This window comes from Taudactylus pleione, unplaced genomic scaffold (assembly GCF_031769625.1).
Source record: "Taudactylus pleione unplaced genomic scaffold, aTauple2 ptg001655l, whole genome shotgun sequence".
NCBI lineage: Eukaryota > Metazoa > Chordata > Amphibia > Anura > Myobatrachidae > Taudactylus > Taudactylus pleione.
In genome coordinates this window covers 87,501-105,000 of record NW_028286052.1, presented here as the reverse complement: position 1 = coordinate 105,000, position 17,500 = coordinate 87,501, and the positions used below count along the sequence as shown (strand labels likewise).

The 17,500-nt window shown below is 53.0% G+C and overlaps 1 protein-coding gene across 1 annotated transcript in view; it reads left to right on the top strand.

Annotated features, from left to right (window-relative positions):
- The window catches only part of SYMPK (symplekin scaffold protein), a 72,092-nt gene that overhangs the window by 42,134 nt on the left and 12,458 nt on the right, over positions 1-17,500 (top strand). Inside the window, exons 7-20 of the mRNA XM_088464335.1 lie at positions 7,072-7,321; positions 7,396-7,566; positions 10,115-10,357; positions 10,454-10,602; positions 10,683-10,833; positions 10,921-11,137; positions 11,213-11,363; positions 11,439-11,665; positions 11,745-11,826; positions 12,312-12,425; positions 13,301-13,448; positions 13,730-13,890; positions 13,968-14,076; positions 14,339-14,439. Coding sequence (XP_088320461.1) covers positions 7,072-7,321; positions 7,396-7,566; positions 10,115-10,357; positions 10,454-10,602; positions 10,683-10,833; positions 10,921-11,137; positions 11,213-11,363; positions 11,439-11,665; positions 11,745-11,826; positions 12,312-12,425; positions 13,301-13,448; positions 13,730-13,890; positions 13,968-14,076; positions 14,339-14,439 — 2,274 coding nt within the window. The remainder of the gene's footprint in view (positions 1-7,071; positions 7,322-7,395; positions 7,567-10,114; positions 10,358-10,453; positions 10,603-10,682; positions 10,834-10,920; positions 11,138-11,212; positions 11,364-11,438; positions 11,666-11,744; positions 11,827-12,311; positions 12,426-13,300; positions 13,449-13,729; positions 13,891-13,967; positions 14,077-14,338; positions 14,440-17,500) is intronic.

Below are 17,500 nucleotides of genomic sequence, written 5' to 3'. Positions count from 1 at the left end.
AAACCTTTCTCCATTCACCTGAAGTCGGAGATGGTCGAGAGATCATTGGTTTTAAAGTAATCTGCTAAATCAGCATAAGCGTGACAGCTAGGAGGGGTACGTGTGGACCCAGAGAGCACGAGATGCTTCCTAAAGGGCTGATTCTTTTTTTTTTTTTTGACGATTTCTCCTAAATCCTGGTCACGACCAGCCGGCCGATTCTCCATATACCTCAATCGGAGAATCACCACCAGTGACTTATGGTTACCTCGGCACGTGCGGTTACTCTAACACGGTGCTGCCACCACCAACGAAGTTCACGGGAGTCCTTAGGTTCTCCGCTCACATCTCAATATTGCACATTTCTACTTCAGGGTCCATAGGGGGTCCACAGGGTTGACCTTGGGGTATAAGCTGGATCTGGATCCACGGGCACCACGCAGTTAAAGCTTTGCTGCTCCCAGGATGCACTTGGGTCCGTCCTCCTCTATACCCCGCCCCCCAGCCACAGGCACCTCAGTTTTAGTTAGTTTAGGAGTCGGGTCACCCTGGGCATTGGGGCTGTTTTTAGCAGCCACTAAGCTTTATTTTTATTTTTAAAAGAAGATTTTATTTATATATTTTTACTGTCTTCAGAGTGGCAGCATCAGACTGTCCATCTGGACGTCCACGCTGCCGCTCCAACAGCCCCGCTGGCGCTGCGACGCCGGTACTGATCTGGGGATCACAGCGGGACCCCGGAGTCAGTACTAGCGTGGCTCCGGGACCTCCCACTGACTGTTGCCGGATTCTACGGGGCCGGGTAAACCGCGTGCAGCGCTTCGCGCTGCGCGCCGGGGATAACTAATGCAGTCTTCAGCCGCCGGTCTCTGGGGACAGACCGGCGGTGCTAGTAGCGGCGGCGGGCTCCCCCTGCAAAGGAATACCCTGCGTGACCGCTGGACCACCAGGGAATAATTGCTGGGTTTAATCACTAGCCAGGGGAGGCAGCCTTCCCTGGTCTAGCGGCTCCTCCCCTCAGCCCAGCGCGCCTTCTCTCATGCGTGCTGGCGTCGCTGGGCTGTTATCTCTCGGCCACTCCTCCTCAGAGCTCTCCGGCGGCCATCTTCTCAGTGGCAGCGCAGATCTCCCAGGCGGTATCAAGTGGACCGGTCCCCCTGCGTACCTCTCCCCTGCAAAGGACGGTGTTCGCAGTGCTATAGCCCTCCCAGACACTGAATCTGGGAGGTGATTGTAGTGGAAAGGTGCAGTGAGTATAACTTCTCTGCATGGTATGTGACTATTTGCTGCCTGTCTGTGCTTATTTTCTACTTACTGTCAGCTTTTTACCTATCCCTTTCCTTCTCCTACGGCCCGCAGGTGCGTGGGGGAGGGGTGTTCTTTCTGTGTACCTCACTTATATAGATCTACGTATTTGTGAGGTCCGTCACATACTGCGGTGTGCTCCTCAGTACCATATTGTGGGCTGTTTGGGTTGCATACGTGGGAGTGCGTGGGTGTTATACGCCTTACCTCTTTTTGGTGATACGCTTTTATTGCAAAAGTTATTGTGTCATGTCTGATGAGGAGAATGAGCGCTCCAAGGCTCCTGTGTTGTTTTCCTGCCGACGCTGTTCGGCAGGGGTTGATGGGGTGGATTTGTCTCAGGACAGTCTGTGCAGGCGGTACCAGCTGGTGCCTGATCCTCCGTGGGCGATCTTTACACAAGTGCTGGCGTCGATCGCGGACCGGCTTGCGGTCCCTTCTAGGGCGTTGCCCCAGCCTACCATCCCCCGTTCCCCGGGTGTTACGCATCTGGTGCAGTCTCCTCCCGGGTCCCAGACTGTGGGTCCTTATGCGGGATTGCCTGTATACGTGCAGTCTCCCACGGTGACGCAGCAGTCAATGGTACCCTTTCAGGGGTATCCTCAGACGGTACCCCCTCCCTGGGTGGATGTCCTCTCCAGCTCTGTTCAGAGCCTGGCGGCCTCGTCATCGGCTTTTCAGTCAATGTTGCACAGCGATTTGCCCCCAAAGGCGTCCAAGCGACCCGTTCCGGCTTCACTGGCGGCGCAGTTCACGGACACGGACGTGTCTTCGGATGACGCAGAGATCCGTGAGGACTCTGACTCTGATGCCGGGGCACAGGAGGTGGAGGCTAAGTCCTCCATTAATGTGCTGGCATTGGTTAGGGCGGTGCGGGCCATCCTTCATATAAAGGATGCGCCGGCTCCCAGGTTGAAGTACCCTAATTTTAAAAAGGCCAAAGTAGCTTCGACTGTTTGTCCCCTGTCCGACCAGTTGACGGATCATATGGTGGGGGCCTGGCAGTCGCCCAGCAAGAGATTCCAACCGCAGAAAGTGCCAGACAACTGGAGTGCCAGGCGCGATTCTTCCAAGCAGGAAGATAAACCTTCTGCCTGATGGGACGGGCCTCCCTCTGGGGGACCCCAGAATGGGAGGCCGACTTCTTCAATTTGCCCAGTGCTGGCACAATACCACCACAGATGCCTGGGTTCGAGAAGTGGTCTCCCAGGGGTACACCCTGTCTTTTCGGCACAGACCGCCCCACCAGTTTTTCTGCACGAGTCCTTCTCAGGACAAGATCAAGGCTTTACAGATTCAGGAGGCTATAGAGTCCTTGCTGAAAGCAGGGGTCATTGTTCCCGTTCCTCAATCACAACGAGGGACGGGGTACTACTCTACTCTGTTTCTGGTGCAGAAACCCAATGGTTCTCATCGACCTATCCTCAATTTGTAGTCTCTGAACAAATTCCTCAGAGTTCCCAAATTCAGGATGGAAACATTACTTTCCATCATTCTGGCGATGGAACCTGGGGATTACATGATGTCCCTGGATATCCAGGACGCCTACCTCCATGTTCTGATAGCACCTTCGCACCAGCGGTATCTGAGGTTCGCTATCCTTCAGCATCATTATCAGTTCCGGGCGCTACCCTTTGGCCTCTCCACGGCACCGAGGGTATTCACAAAGATGATGGCAGTCATGGCCGCACATCTTCGGAACCAGAATGTACAGCTGCTGCCGTATCTGGACGACCTCCTGTTGCTGGCGAGCTCCCTGGAGGTACTGCTTCAACATCTCCACCTGACGATCGCTTGCCTGCAAGCGCACGGGTGGTTGATAAATTGGAGAAAGTCCTCCCTGATTCCATCACAGCGGATGGTTCATTTGGGAGCCCTGCTGGATTCTTGTCAGCAAAGGATCTTCCTGACTCCGGAGAAGGTCTCCTCCCTACAGCTGCGGATACACAGTTGTCTGAGCAGTTGCCGCCTGTCGGTCCATTCGGCTATGAGAGTTCTGGGGTCCATGGTGTCGACATTCGACATGGTGGAATTTGCCCAGTTGCATTCCCGGCCCCTGCAGGGGCTAATTCTATCGGAATGGAACGGGTTACCTCACCGGATCCGCTCTCAGATGCTGGTGTTGTCCCCGGAGGTTCGGCAGTCTTTGGCTTGGTGACTTCAGACAGCTCATCTGGTCGAGGGGCTCCCCTTTTGGATCCCGGACTGGGTCCTGCTCACGACGGATGCCAGTCTCCGGGGTTGGGGGGCAGTGACCGGCTCTTTGTCGCTTCAGGGTCGTTGGTCTGCGGAAGAAGCACTTCTCCCCATCAACATCCTGGAACTGCGGGCAGTATACAGGGCCCTGCAGTCGTCCGGCCCCGCTCTTCACGGAAGGGCGGTTCAGGTGCAGTCCGACAACGCCACCACGGTGGCATATATGAACCACCAAGGAGGAACTCGCTGTCGGGCACCGATGTCGGAGGTTTCTCACATCCTTGCTTGGGCGGAGTGCCACATTCCAGAGATCTCGGCGGTCTTCATCCCCGGAGTCCTCAATTGGGAGGCGCACTTCCTTAGCCATCACGACGTGCATCCCGGGGAATGGTCGTTTCACCCAGAGGTGTTTCAGCTACTCGTGGACAGATGGGGCTGCCGGAGCTGGACTTGATGGCCTCCCGTCACAATCACAAGTTGCCCGTTTACGGGTCAAGGACAAGAGACGCAGGCGCATGTCTGGTGGACGCGCTGTCGGTGAAATGGACGTTTCACCTGGCGTATCTGTTTCCTCCGATATCCCCACTTCCTCGGGTTCTGTGGAAATCAAGCAGGACGGCGGCACGCTCGTGCTGGTGGCTCCGGCGTGGCCCAGAAGTCCTTGGTACTCCGATCTGAGGAGCCTCTCCATCAACGCTCCGTACCTTCTTCCTCAGCGTCGGGACCTGTTGTCTCAAGGGCCCTGCCTTTACCCGGATCTGGGTCGGCTGTCTTTGACGGCATGGCTCTTGAGACAGCCGTCTTGAGGTCTCGGGGTTTCTCCAGTTCGGTTATTGGTACCATGCTGAGGGCACGCAAGCCTGCTTCCGCACGGATTTACCACAGGGTGTGGCGCACTTACTTTCAGTGGTGTGAGTCCAGAAGCTATGATCCTCAGGTGTTCCGAGTTTCTAGAATCTTGGAATTTCTTCAATCAGGTTTGGACCTCGGCTTACGCCTGGCCTCTCTGAAGGTTCATGTGTCTGCTTTGTCAGTGTGGTTCCAACGACGGATTGCTACACTGCCAGATGTTCACACCTTTTTCCAAGGTGTTCTCAGGATCCAGCCTCCCTTCGTGCCTCCTGTGGCTCCTTGGGACTTGACGGTGGTGCTACGGGTCCTGCAGGGTCCTCCTTTTGAGCCTCTTGAGTCTGTGGAACTCAAGTGGCTGACGTTTAAGACCGTTTTTCTCCTGGCGATTGCTTCTGCCAGGAGGGTGTCAGAATTGGGGGCACTTTCCTGTCGCCCTCCTTTTCTGATTTTTCACCAGGACAGAGCGGTGCTCCGCACTCGTCCTGAGTTTTTGCCTAAAGTGGTCTCGAAGTTCCACATTAATCAGGAACTTGTTGTGCCAGCTTTTCAGTCGCCTGATCTTTCAGCTGGTGAGGCTTCCTTAGATGTAGTCCGGGCACTTAGAGTCTATGTGGACCGGACTGCTTCGGTTAGGAAGTCGGATTCATTGTTTGTCCTCTTCGGTTTTCACAAGAGGGGTTGGCCTGCCAACAAACAAACGTTAGCCCGTTGGCTTTGTTCCGTTATTTGTGAGGCTTATGCACAGGAGGGTTTACCTGTGCCAGCCTCTGTTAAGGCTCATTCCACTCGTTCTGTGGGTCCCTCTTGGGCTGCTAGACGTGGCGCCTCCGCTGTTCAGCTGTGTAAGGCGGCCACTTGGTCTTCAATTCAGACGTTTTTGAGGTTTTATGCGTTTGACACCTTCGCCTCTCAGGATGCATCCTTTGGGCGCCGGGTTCTCCTTTCAGCACAGGAGCGTCCCCGCCCTTAGTTGAACTGCTTTGGGACATCCCCAAGGTCAACCCTGTGGACCCCCTATGGACCCTGAAGTAGAAAACAAGACATATGGTAAGAACTTACCTTTGTTATCTCTGTTTCTACGAAGTCCATAGGGTCCACAGGGCGCCCGCCCTGACGCACATGGCTTCATATGGGCTGTGTGGCTGGTCACCGGTTTTCCGTCTCCCATTTCTGTGAGTATGGTTTCTTGTGTGTTCCAGTCTTCCTTCTCTCTGTTTAGTCTCCTCCTCCGGCCTGGGCTGCTTACCAACTGAGGTGCCTGTGGCTCGGGGGCGGGGTATAGAGGAGGACGGACCCAAGTGCATCCTGGGAGCAGCAAAGCTTTAACTGCGTGGTGCTCGTGGATCCAGATCCAGCTATACCCCAAGGTCAACACTGTGATAACAAAGGTAAGTTCTTACCATATCTCGTTATCTCACTTACATGTAGGTACGTAGCTTTGACCTCACAGGCTCGTGAATTCGACAAGGACACCGAGAATACACTGGATTAAAAATGTTTAATGTGAAAAATATTTTTTCAAGGTTTAATTACAAAAACATTAATAAAATGACAGATTCTAAAGCAAATATTTCCTACAAATAAAAGAGAGAAATAATATCAGAGTTCCTAAGACAACTGACACTAAAGTTCTCAGCACTGCGGATGGGGTGGGGGGATCTCGCCCACAAGAATATCCTGGTGCACTCCCAGTACTTCCGTGTGATCCCCAGTGAGTGACGTTGAATGTTGGAGGGCCTTTCTTACTTCTTTGTTCTAACTTAACAGGGTCTCCCTATCAGGTCAGCAGCGTTTGAGATCAATAGATTTCCAATACAGGGGTTACTTGCCCAAACCATACAGGGTCCCTGATATAAACATATGTGACTATAGAACGTTCCCCTTCCTGGATGTAAGTAACCATCAGACGCCTCTATAGCACATCTCAGAGGTATACAGGGATCTTTACATTCCTCTGGCTCTTACTGTGAGATCAGGGGAGAGGACTAGTTCTCCACACCTGACCTAACGCTGTGAGGGATAGTCATTCCTTGGTTATATGAGAGCCATCCACTTGATTTACAATGTACCTTTCTACTTCAGGGCCCATAGGGGGTCCACAGGGTTGACCTTGGGGTATAGCTGGATCTGGATCCACGGGCACCACGCAGTTAAAGCTTTCACTGCTCCCAGGATGCACTTGGGTCCGTCCTCCTCTATACCCCGCCCCCGAGCCACAGGCACCTCAGCTTTAGTTGGTGCCCGGCCGGGGTCAGGTCACCCTGTTGCAGTGGGGCTGTTTTTAGCAGCCCCTAAGCTCTATTTTTTGAAGATTGAAGATTTTATTATTTCATTTTTGCTTTTTCAGAGCGGCAGCATCAGACTGTCCATCTGGACGTCCACGCTGCCGCTCCAACAACCCCGCTGGCGCTGCGACGCCAGTACTGATCTGGGGATCGCAGCGGGACCCCGGAGTCAGTATTAGCGTGGCTCCGGGACCTCCCACTGACTGCTGCCGGACTCACGGGGATTAAGGTGAGCCACGGGCAGCGCTATCAGCGCTGCTCGCGGGGATTAATGCAGTCTCTAGCCACCGGTCTCTGGGGACAGACCAGCATTTTTTGAGAAAACTTGATGATTGTGGTCTGATCTTATCTTTGCAAACATTGTAAATGATACTTTTATTCCCCAATAAGTAAAGATGAAATAAGGGGTGTATTAGCTGCAATCTTCCCATGCTCTTACTGTTGCCTCACACAGTGGGTGGCCCGGTCTCGCCCTCCATCAGATCATCAGGAGTCGTGCTGGGATCTGGTGACGGAAATGGCCGCAGACATCCTTCAGCTTCTGGAGTCTGACAATGACGGGATTCGCACCCATGCGGTGAAGTTTGTGGAGAGTTTGATTGTCACTTTGTCCCCTCGTACTCCAGACAGCGAGATCCCTAAGAGGCAGGAGGGAGATATCAGCCTGGAGCAGATCCCTGCAGACCACCCCTTTCTGAAGGCCAGTGAGTATGTCTGCGCCGTTACCTAGGCTGTGGCGTGCGGAGAGCGGCTTCTCACTCTCCTCCTATCCCTGCAGACTATCTGCGAGACATCGGAAAGCAGGCTCTGAAAGAACTGCTGAAATTCATGGCCCACCCCGCAATCTCCAGCATCAACCTCACTGCCGCCCTCGGCTCTTTGGCTTCAATAGCTCGTCAGAGACCAATGTTTATGTCGGAGGTCATCCAGGCCTATGAAACTCTGCACGGTGAGCTCCCGGCATTCTAATATACACCTCTCTCTCTGTGTATTATTGTATTGTGTATTATTATTGTGTAGTGTATTGTTGTTGTGTGTGTGTGTTGTGGTGTGGGGTGTGTGTGTGTTGGGGTGTGTGTGTGTGTGTTGGGGTGTGTGTGTGTGTGTGTGTGTTGGGGTGTGTGTGTGTGTGTTGGGGTGTGGGTGTGTGTGTGTTGGGGTGTGGGTGTGTGTGTGTTGGGGTGTGTGTGTTGGGGTGTGTGTGTGTGTGTTGGGGGGTGTGTGTGTGTTGGGGGGTGTGTGTGTGTTGGGGGGTGTGTGTGTGTTGGGGGGTGTGTGTTGGGGGGTGTGTGTGTGTTGGGGGGTGTGTGTGTGTGTGTGTTGGGGGGTGTGTGTGTGTGTGTTGGGGGGTGTGTGTGTGTTGGGGTGTGTGTGTGTGTTGGGGTGTGTGTGTGTTGGGGTGTGTGTGTGTGTGTGTGTTGGGGTGTGTGTGTGTGTGTTGGGGTGTGTGTGTGTGTGTGTTGGGGTGTGTGTGTGTTGGGGTGTGTGTTGGGGTGTGTGTGTGTGTTGGGGTGTGTGTGTGTGTTGGGGTGTGTGTGTGTGTGTTGGGGTGTGTGTGTGTGTTGGGGGGGTGTGTGTGTGTTGGGGGGGTGTGTGTGTGTTGGGGGGGGGTGTGTGTGTGTTGGGGGGTGTGTGTGTGTGTTGGGGGGTGTGTGTGTGTGTTGGGGGGTGTGTGTGTGTGTTGGGGGGTGTGTGTGTGTGTTGGGGGGTGTGTGTGTGTGTTGGGGGGTGTGTGTGTGTGTTGGGGGGTGTGTGTGTGTGTTGGGGGGTGTGTGTGTGTGTTGGGGTGTGTGTGTGTGTTGGGGTGTGTGTGTGTGTTGGGGGGTGTGTGTGTGTTGGGGGGTGTGTGTGTGTTGGGGGGTGTGTGTGTGTTTGGGGTGTGTGTGTTTGGGGTGTGTGTGTTTGGGGTGTGTGTGTTTGGGGTGTGTGTGTTTGGGGTGTGTGTGTTTGGGGTGTGTGTGTTGGGGGGGGGGGTGTGTGTGTGTTTGGGGGGGGTGTGTGTTGGTGTGGGGGTGGGTGTTGGGGTGTGTGTGTGTGTTGGGGTGTGTGTGTGTGTTGGGCTGGGTGTTGGGGTGGGGGGTGGGTGTGTGTTGGGGGGTGGGTGTGTGTTGGGGTGTGGGTGGGGGTGTGTGTGTGTGTGTGTTGGGGTGGGTGTGTGTGTTGGGGTGGGTGTGTTGGGGTGGGTGTGTTGGGGTGGGTGTGTGGGTGTGTGTTGGGGTGTGTGTGTGTGTGTTGGGGTGTGTGTGTGTGTGTGTGTTGGGGTGTGTGTGTGTGTTGGGGTGTGTGTGTGTGTTGGGGGGTGTGTGTGTGTGTTGGGGGGTGTGTGTGTGTGTTGGGGGGTGTGTGTGTGTGTTGGGGGGTGTGTGTGTGTTTGGGGTGTGTGTGCGTGTGTTTGGGGGGTGTGTGTGGGGGTGGGGGTGGGTGTTGGGGTGGGGGTGGGTGGGTGTGTTGGGGTGTGTGTGTGTGTTGGGGTGTGTGTGTGTTGAGGTGTGTGTGTTGGGGTGGGGGTGGGTGTTGGGGTGGGGGTGGGTGTTGGGGTGGGGGGTGGGTGTGTGTGTGTTTGGGGGGGTGTGTGTTTGGGGGGGTGTGTGTTGGGGGGGTGTGTGTTGGGGGGGGTGTGTGTGTGTTTGGGGGGGGGGGTGTGTTGGTGTGGGGGTGGGTGTTGGGGTGTGTGTGTGTGTTGGGGTGTGTGTGTGTGTTGGGGTGGGTGTTGGGGTGGGGGGTGGGTGTTGGGGTGGGGGGTGGGTGTGTGTTGGGGGGTGGGTGTGTGTTGGGGGGTGGGTGTGTGTTGGGGGGTGGGTGGGTGTTGGGGTGGGGGTGTGTGTGTTGGGGTGGGTGTGTGTGTTGGGGTGGGTGTGTGTTGGGGTGGGTGTGTGGGTGTGTGTTGGGGTGGGTGTGTGTGTGTGTGTTGGGGTGTGTGTGTGTGTGTGTTGGGGTGGGTGTGTGTGTGGGTGTTGGGGTGGGTGTTGGGGTGGGGGTGGGTGTGTTGGGGTGGGTATGTGTTGGGGTGGGGGTGGGTGTGTGTTGGGGTGGGGGTGGGTGTGTGTTGGGTTGTGTGTGTGTTGGGGTGTGGGTGTGTGTTGGGGTCTGTGTGTGTTGGGGTCTTTGTGTGTTGGGGTGTGTGTGTGTGGGGGTGGGGGTGTGTGTGTGTGGGGGGTGTGTGTTGGTGTGGGGGGTGTGTGTGTGTTGGGGTGTGTGTGGGGGTGTGTGTGTGTGTTGGGGTGTGTGTGTGTGTGTTGGGGGGTGGGGGTGTGTGTGTGTTTCGGTGTGTGGGTGGGTGTGTGTGTTGGGGTGTGTGTGTGTGTGTTGGGGTGTGTGTGTGTGTGTTGGGGTGTGTGTGTGTGTGTGTTGGGGTGTGTGTGTGTGTGTTGGGGTGTGGGTGTGTGTGGGGGTGTGTGTTGGTGTGTGTGTTGTGTCTCAGTGTCTGTTTCCTACCCTGATGTTGTTTCTGTCACTGTCCTATTAAGTGTCTCCTACCCCTCTTTGTGCCTCCGCAGCCAACCTGCCCCCAACTCTGGCCAAGTCCCAGGTGAGCAGTGTCCGCAAGAATCTGAAGCTGCAGCTGCTGAGTGTCCTGCGGCACCCATCGTCCTGCGAGTACCAGGGGCCCATTAGTACCCTTCTGCTGGATCTGGGGACGGGACAGGCAGAGATTACCCGTCACTTGCCTCCACCAAGGGATCTTGGCCGCAAAAGGCCCAGGGAAAGTGGGGAAGGAGGACAGAAGAAGAGCCGGACTGGTGAGACTGGTCCCTGTATATGAGGTGATAGATTATAACGTGATGGACGTGGGGGGGTACAACTTCCTGTTTGTATTTACATTAATCTCCTTGCAGACCCCCCGCTAGCTGATGATGATGATGAAAAAGACACAATATCCCACCCTCCCATTCCCGCTTCTTCTACCCCCAGCACTCTGTCTGCCACCGATATCACTGCAGAGTTCCTGCAGCCGCTGCTTACCCCGGAGAGTGTGGCCAATCTGGTATGTGTATACATGGGGAGTGCCAGAACTCTCCCACTGACCACCACCATCATAATAATAATACAGTGACTCCCACACAGGTCCTCATCAGTATGGTCTACCTTCCAGACAGCATGCCTGCCTCCTTCCAGGCCACCTATACTCCTGTGGAGTCTGCAGGAACGGATGCTCAGATCCGCCATCTGGCCCGACTCATGGCCACGCAGATGACGGCTTCTGGCATTGGCCCAGGCAAGTGGGCATTGTATCATAATAAGATCTAGTCGTAGGGTATAACAAATGGACCGGAGGTGGCTGTAATGTGCCATCTTTCTGCAGGTGTAGAGAAGGTGAAGGAGGTTCCAGTCGAGGTCATGGAAGAGGAGAGTGCCAAGCCGGAGGGACTGGTGATCAAGCGAAGGGTCTTCTCGCTTTCCACTCAGGGGCAGGCCATCTCTGTTTTGGGGTCTCGGTTTAAGGGTCCAATGGTTAAGGACGAAGAAGCCCCTCTTGCCAAAAAACGTCCTGAGCCTATATTGCCGGCGACCCAGCTGCGGTGAGGAAACACCTCCACAGACTAACTGTCCTACTTCTGTTCTCCAGTTCTAATGTCCCTTTCTTGCTGCTTCAGGCCGGCTGGAGCCGGAGGCCGGAAAAAGGTCTTTAAACTCAAAGAAGTCTTAGAGCCGATGACAGAAGATCAGATGAGAAACTGGAAACTGGCAGCTGTGCAGAGAATCCTGCTGGCAGAGCGCAGTGTGGCTGGCACCGCTGCAGCCCAGGTACAGAGCTCTTCCTTCTGTTGTCTGCCATAATACGGCGGCACTAAATCCGTTATAACACCGCTTTTCCATCAGATGCGTGTAAAGGTCCTTGCACGCCTGGTAACCCATCTGGATACATCCCTGAAGGCTGAAGTCTTGTCCCACTTTCTCAGCGACCCGCGGGCTCGTCTGGACCTGGCACTGGCATGGCTGTACCAAGAGTACTGCGAGTATCAGGCGGGAGCAGGAGAGGAGGGTTATCAGGAGTGTCTGATTGGGATTCTGACTGGTCTACAAGAGCGTCCTGATCAAAGAGACGGGTTAGTATCCAGCACCGTCCGCGCAGGTTTTCTTCTCTCCTTGTTGTATGGTGAGTGTTGTATCCTCTGATCCCTGTAGGGTCTTCACGAAATTTGTGCTGGAGGCTCCCCTGCTCACAGATTCTGCGCTGGACGTCATCCGGAAATACTGCGAGGATGAGGTGCCGGAAATAACTCCATGTTGTCAGTTGATGTTTGATTCCCGATAAACTAGTTTATTTCAAATGGCAGCAGGTTCCCGTCAGGGGTGGAGGAGACGGTGTGTTTTTCCTGCACTGTATTGGTTGTGTCAGAAGAGAGAGAGACTGAATCCTCCATAGTAATGTGACGCACAAACTTCTCAGCGGCTTATAGTAACCCTGGGTAATGGGGAGACCTGCTGTGGCTGGCAACAAGAGCTTGCACTCTGACATATGACGTGTATGTGTCATTACGTTCTGGGGACACGAGATGCTTTATGTACTGGGTCAGTTAGTGTCTGAGGTGTTCCGGAGGTGATCGGGTTTGGGGAGGGGGGTCTTCTCTCCTGCCTCAGCTCCGCATAGACTCTGTCACACCGGCTCTAGCAATCTCGTACTCCCTATGTTACTAGCTTTGTATTTCTGTACAGGGAGCTGTTGTGCATTCATGTGTCCTTCCCATCCAGGGGCGCAGTTATTTGGGGATGTCTACGCTGCGAGATCTGATCCTCACCCGTCCCGCTCGGCAGTTCCAATATTTGCATCTTCTTCTGGACCTAAGCTCTAATGAGAAGGACAAGGTGAGACTTGGTCAGAGGTCTGCGGTGCGTGCTATGGGGGGGATTCCCTCCGCAGGGTGTTACTTCTCCATGTCTGCTCTCCTCAGGTACGTCAGCAGGCTCTGCTCCTCATTAAGCTTCTCCTCCATGTCTGCTCTCCTTAGGTCTGTCAGCAGGCTCTGCTCCTCATTAAGCTTCTCCTCCATGTCTGCTCTCCTCAGGTCCATCAGCAGGCTCTGCTCATTAAGCTTCTCCTCCATGTCTGCTCTCCTCAGGTCCATCAGCAGGCTCTGCTCCTCATTAAGCTTCTCCTCCATGTCTGCTCTCCTCAGGTCCATCAGCAGGCTCTGCTCCTCATTAAGCTTCTCCTCCATGTCTGCTCTCCTCAGGTCCATCAGCAGGCTCTGCTCCTCATTAAGCTTCTCCTCCATGTCTGCTCTCCTCAGGTCCATCAGCAGGCTCTGCTCCTCATTAAGCTTCTCTATGTCTGCTCTCCTCAGGTCTGTCAGCAGGCTCTGCTCCTCATTAAGCTTCTCCTCCATCTCTGCTCTCCTTAGGTCCGTCAGCAGGCTCTGCTCCTCATTAAGCTTCTCCTCCATCTCTGCTCTCCTTAGGTCCGTCAGCAGGCTCTGCTCCTCATTAAGCTTCTCCATGTCTGCTCTCCTTAGGTCCGTCAGCAGGCTCTGCTCCTCATTAAGCTTCTCCTCCATGTCTGCTCTCCTCAGGTCCAGCAGCAGGCTCTGCTCCTCATTAAGCTTCTCCTCCATGTCTGCTCTCCTCAGGTCCGGCAGCAGGCTCTGCTCCTCATTAATCTTCTCCTCCATGTCTGCTCTCCTCAGGTTCATCAGCAGGCTCTGCTCCTCATTAATCTTCTCCTCCATGTCTGCTCTCCTCAGGTCCGGCAGCAGGCTCTGCTCCTCATTAAGCGGATGTATGAGAAGAAGACTCTGCGTCAGTACATAGAGAAATTTGCCCTGAATTACCTCCAGTTGCTCGTCCACCCTAACCCCCCCTCCGTGCTCTTCGGGGCAGATAAGGACACAGGTGGGATCTTCTGGAGTCTTATATTTTATACTAGTAGCATTCCTGTGTTTCTGGGTATTTGCTGTCGATGAAGAATTCATCCCGATAATATGGTTTTCCCCAGATTGTAGCATCTCAGAGAGGAGTAACAGCTGACAGAATACTAAATGTAACCCCTGAGCTGCCGCTTGTAATTACCCCAAACACATCGTGATTCTGTAGAAAAAATAATAATAATTAGGAATTTTTTGTACCCAAGCCCCACTTTCTTCTACTATGTGATGTCTGGTGTGTGATTACAGAGGTGGCGGCCCCCTGGACGGAGGACACGGTGAAACACTGTCTGTACCTGTACTTGGCCCTTCTTCCCCAGAATCACAAACTAATCCATGAGCTGGCATCAGTCTACACCGAGGCCACGGCGGACATCAAGAGGACTGTACTGAGGGTCATCGAGACCCCGGTGAGCGAGTGGGGAGGGGTCTGAGGAGAAGTAGAGATACATAAGTGTGTGCTAATCCTTCCTGCATCCTCCCACAGATCCGGGGGATGGGCATGAACTCTCCAGAGCTGCTCCTGCTGGTGGAGAATTGCCCCAAGGGTGCGGAGACGCTGGTGACGCGGTGCCTGCACATCTTAACAGACAAAGGTATCTCCACTTTCTAGTGTACAACACTAAAGAGGCCCTCAGCACCATCCAATCTCTTATACTTCATGATGAAGCTTTCCCAGCTCTGGTTGTTATTTTCTCCTTATTTAAACCACCTTCCCTGTTACTTCTGAGCAGAGTTCACTTTTGGCTTTATTACAGTCCAGCTGATCTATAATAACCATTGTTACTCTCTTCGTTCTCTACAGTAATTGTACTGTGTGTATTTAGCTGCGGTGTGAATCTGTCTCTCTCGTGCTAGTTCCACCCTCCCCTGAATTAGTGAAACGCGTCAGAGAACTGTACCAGAAGCGTCTCCCAGATGTCCGATTCCTGATCCCAGTACTGAATGGTTTGGACAAGGTAAGGACACTGTCTGAGTAGGTAACCTGGGAGAATGTACATATACCCAGTATTACAGATGGCATCATTGCCTAGCTAACACACAGCACATACTACAATTCTACCTACTATATACAATGGTTATTGCTATTCATGTAACTAGATGGCTCTTGACATCTGTAGCAAACTCTATCCTACACTCTTAAAGGTCTACGTTACAAAGACACCATGTCTAGATAGACCCCATATGGTAGACAGTCAATAGGTAGACAGGTATAAAAGGTTGACACAAAAATGGTTGCCTAACCCTCCCGTAGGTGCCTAATTCTAACCGTCCCTCCTAGTACCTAACCTCCTTGTAAGTGCCTAACCGTCCCTTCTAGTGCCTAACCCTAACCGTCGGGGTAAGTGCCTAACCGTCCCTCCTAGTACCTAACCCTATTGTAAGTGCCTAACCGTCCCTCCTACTACCTAACCCTATTGTAAGTGCCTAACCGTCCCTCCTAGTACCTAACCCTATTGTAAGTGCCTAACTGTCCCTCCTAATACCTAACCCTCTGGCAAGTGCCTAACTGTCCCTCCTAGTGCCTACCATACCATCTATAGCACTGTATGTGCCTATTACCCACTGACCCACACTCCATCTATAGCACTGTATGTGTCTATTACCCACTGACCCACACTCCATCTATAGCACTGTATGTGCCTATTACCCACTGACCCACACTATAGCACTGTATGTGTCTATTACCCACTGACCCACACTCCATCTATAGCACTGTATGTGCCTATTACCCACTGACCCACACTCCATCTGTAGCACTGTCTGTGCCTATTACCCACTGACCCTCACTCCATCTATAGCACTGTATGTGCCTATTACCCACTGACCCACACTATAGCACTGTATATGCCTCTTACCCACTGACCCACACTCCATCTATAGCACTGTATGTGCCTATTACCCACTAACCCACACTCCATCTATAGCACTGTATGTGCTTATTACCCACTGACCCACACTCCATCTATAGCACTGTATGTGCCTATTACCCACTGACCCACACTCCATCTATAGCACTGTATGTGCCTATTACCCACTGACCCACACTCCATCTATAGCACTGTATGTGCCTCTTACCCACTGACCCTCACTCCATCTATAGCACTGTATGTGCCTATTACCCACTGACCCACACTATAGCACTGTATATGCCTCTTACCCACTGACCCACACTCCATCTATAGCACTGTATGTGCCTATTACCCACTGACCCACACTCCATCTATAGCACTGTATGTGCCTCTTACCCACTGACCCACACTCCATCTATTGCACTGTATGTGCCTCTTAACCACTGACCCACACTATAGCACTGTATATGCCTCTTACCCACTGACCCACACTCCATCTATAGCACTGTATGTACCTATTACCCACTGACCCACACTCCATCTATAGCACTGTAAGTGCCTATTACCCACTGACCCACACTCCATCTATAGCACTGTATGTGCCTATTACCCACTGACCCACACTCCATCTATTGCACTGTATGTGCCTATTACCCACTGACCCACACTATAGCACTGTATGTGCCTATTACCCACTGACCCACACTATAGCACTGTATGTGCCTATTACCCACCGACCCACACTCCATCTATAGCACTGTATGTGCCTATTACCCACTGACCCTCACTATAGCACTGTATGTGCCTATTACCCACTGACCCACACTATAGCACTGTATGTGCCTATTACCCACCGACCCACACTCCATCTATAGCACTGTATGTGCCTATTACCCACTGACCCACACTCCATCTATAGCACTGTATGTGCCTCTTACCCACTGACCCACACTCCATCTATAGCACTGTATGTACCTATTACCCACTGACCCACACTCCATCTATAGCACTGTATGTGCCTATTACCCACTGACCCACACTATAGCACTGTATATGCCTCTTACCCAATGACCCACACTCCATCTATAGCACTGTATGTGCCTATTACCCACTGACCCACACTCTATAGCACTGTATGTGCCTCTTACCCACTGACCCACACTATAGCACTGTATGTGCCTATTACCCACCGACCCACACTCCATCTATAGCACTGTATGTGCCTATTACCCACTGACCCACACTCCATCTATAGCACTGTATGTGCCTATTACCCACTGACCCACACTATAGCACTGTATATGCCTATTACCCACTGACCCACACTCCATCTATAGCACTGTATGTGCCTATTACCCACTGACCCTCACTATAGCACTGTATGTGCCTATTACCCACTGACCCACACTATAGCACTGTATGTGCCTATTACCCACCGACCCACACTCCATCTATAGCACTGTATGTGCCTATTACCCACTGACCCACACTCCATCTATAGCACTGTATGTGTCTATTACCCACTGACCCACACTCCATCTATTGCACTGTATGTGCCTCTTACTCACTGACCCACACTCCATCTATAGCACTGTATGTGCCTCTTACCCACCGACCCACACTCCATCTATAGCACTGTATGTGCCTATTACCCACTGACCCACACTCCATCTATAGCACTGTATGTGTCTATTACCCACTGACCCACACTCCATCTATTGCACTGTATGTGCCTCTTACTCACTGACCCACACTCCATCTATAGCACTGTATGTGCCTCTTACCCACCGACCCACACTCCATCTATAGCACTGTATGTGCCTATTACCCACTGACCCACACTCCATCTATAGCACTGTATGTGCCTATTACCCACTGACCCACACTCCATCTATAGCACTGTATGTGCCTATTACCCACTGACCCACACTCCATCTATTGCACTGTATGTGCCTCTTACTCACTGACCCACACTCCATCTATAGCACTGTATGTGCCTCTTACCCACTGACCCACACTCCATCTATAGCACTGTATGTGCCTATTACCCACTGACCCACACTCCATCTATTGCACTGTATGTGCCTCTTACTCACTGACCCACACTCCATCTATAGCACTGTATGTGCCTCTTACCCACCGACCCACACTCCATCTATAGCACTGT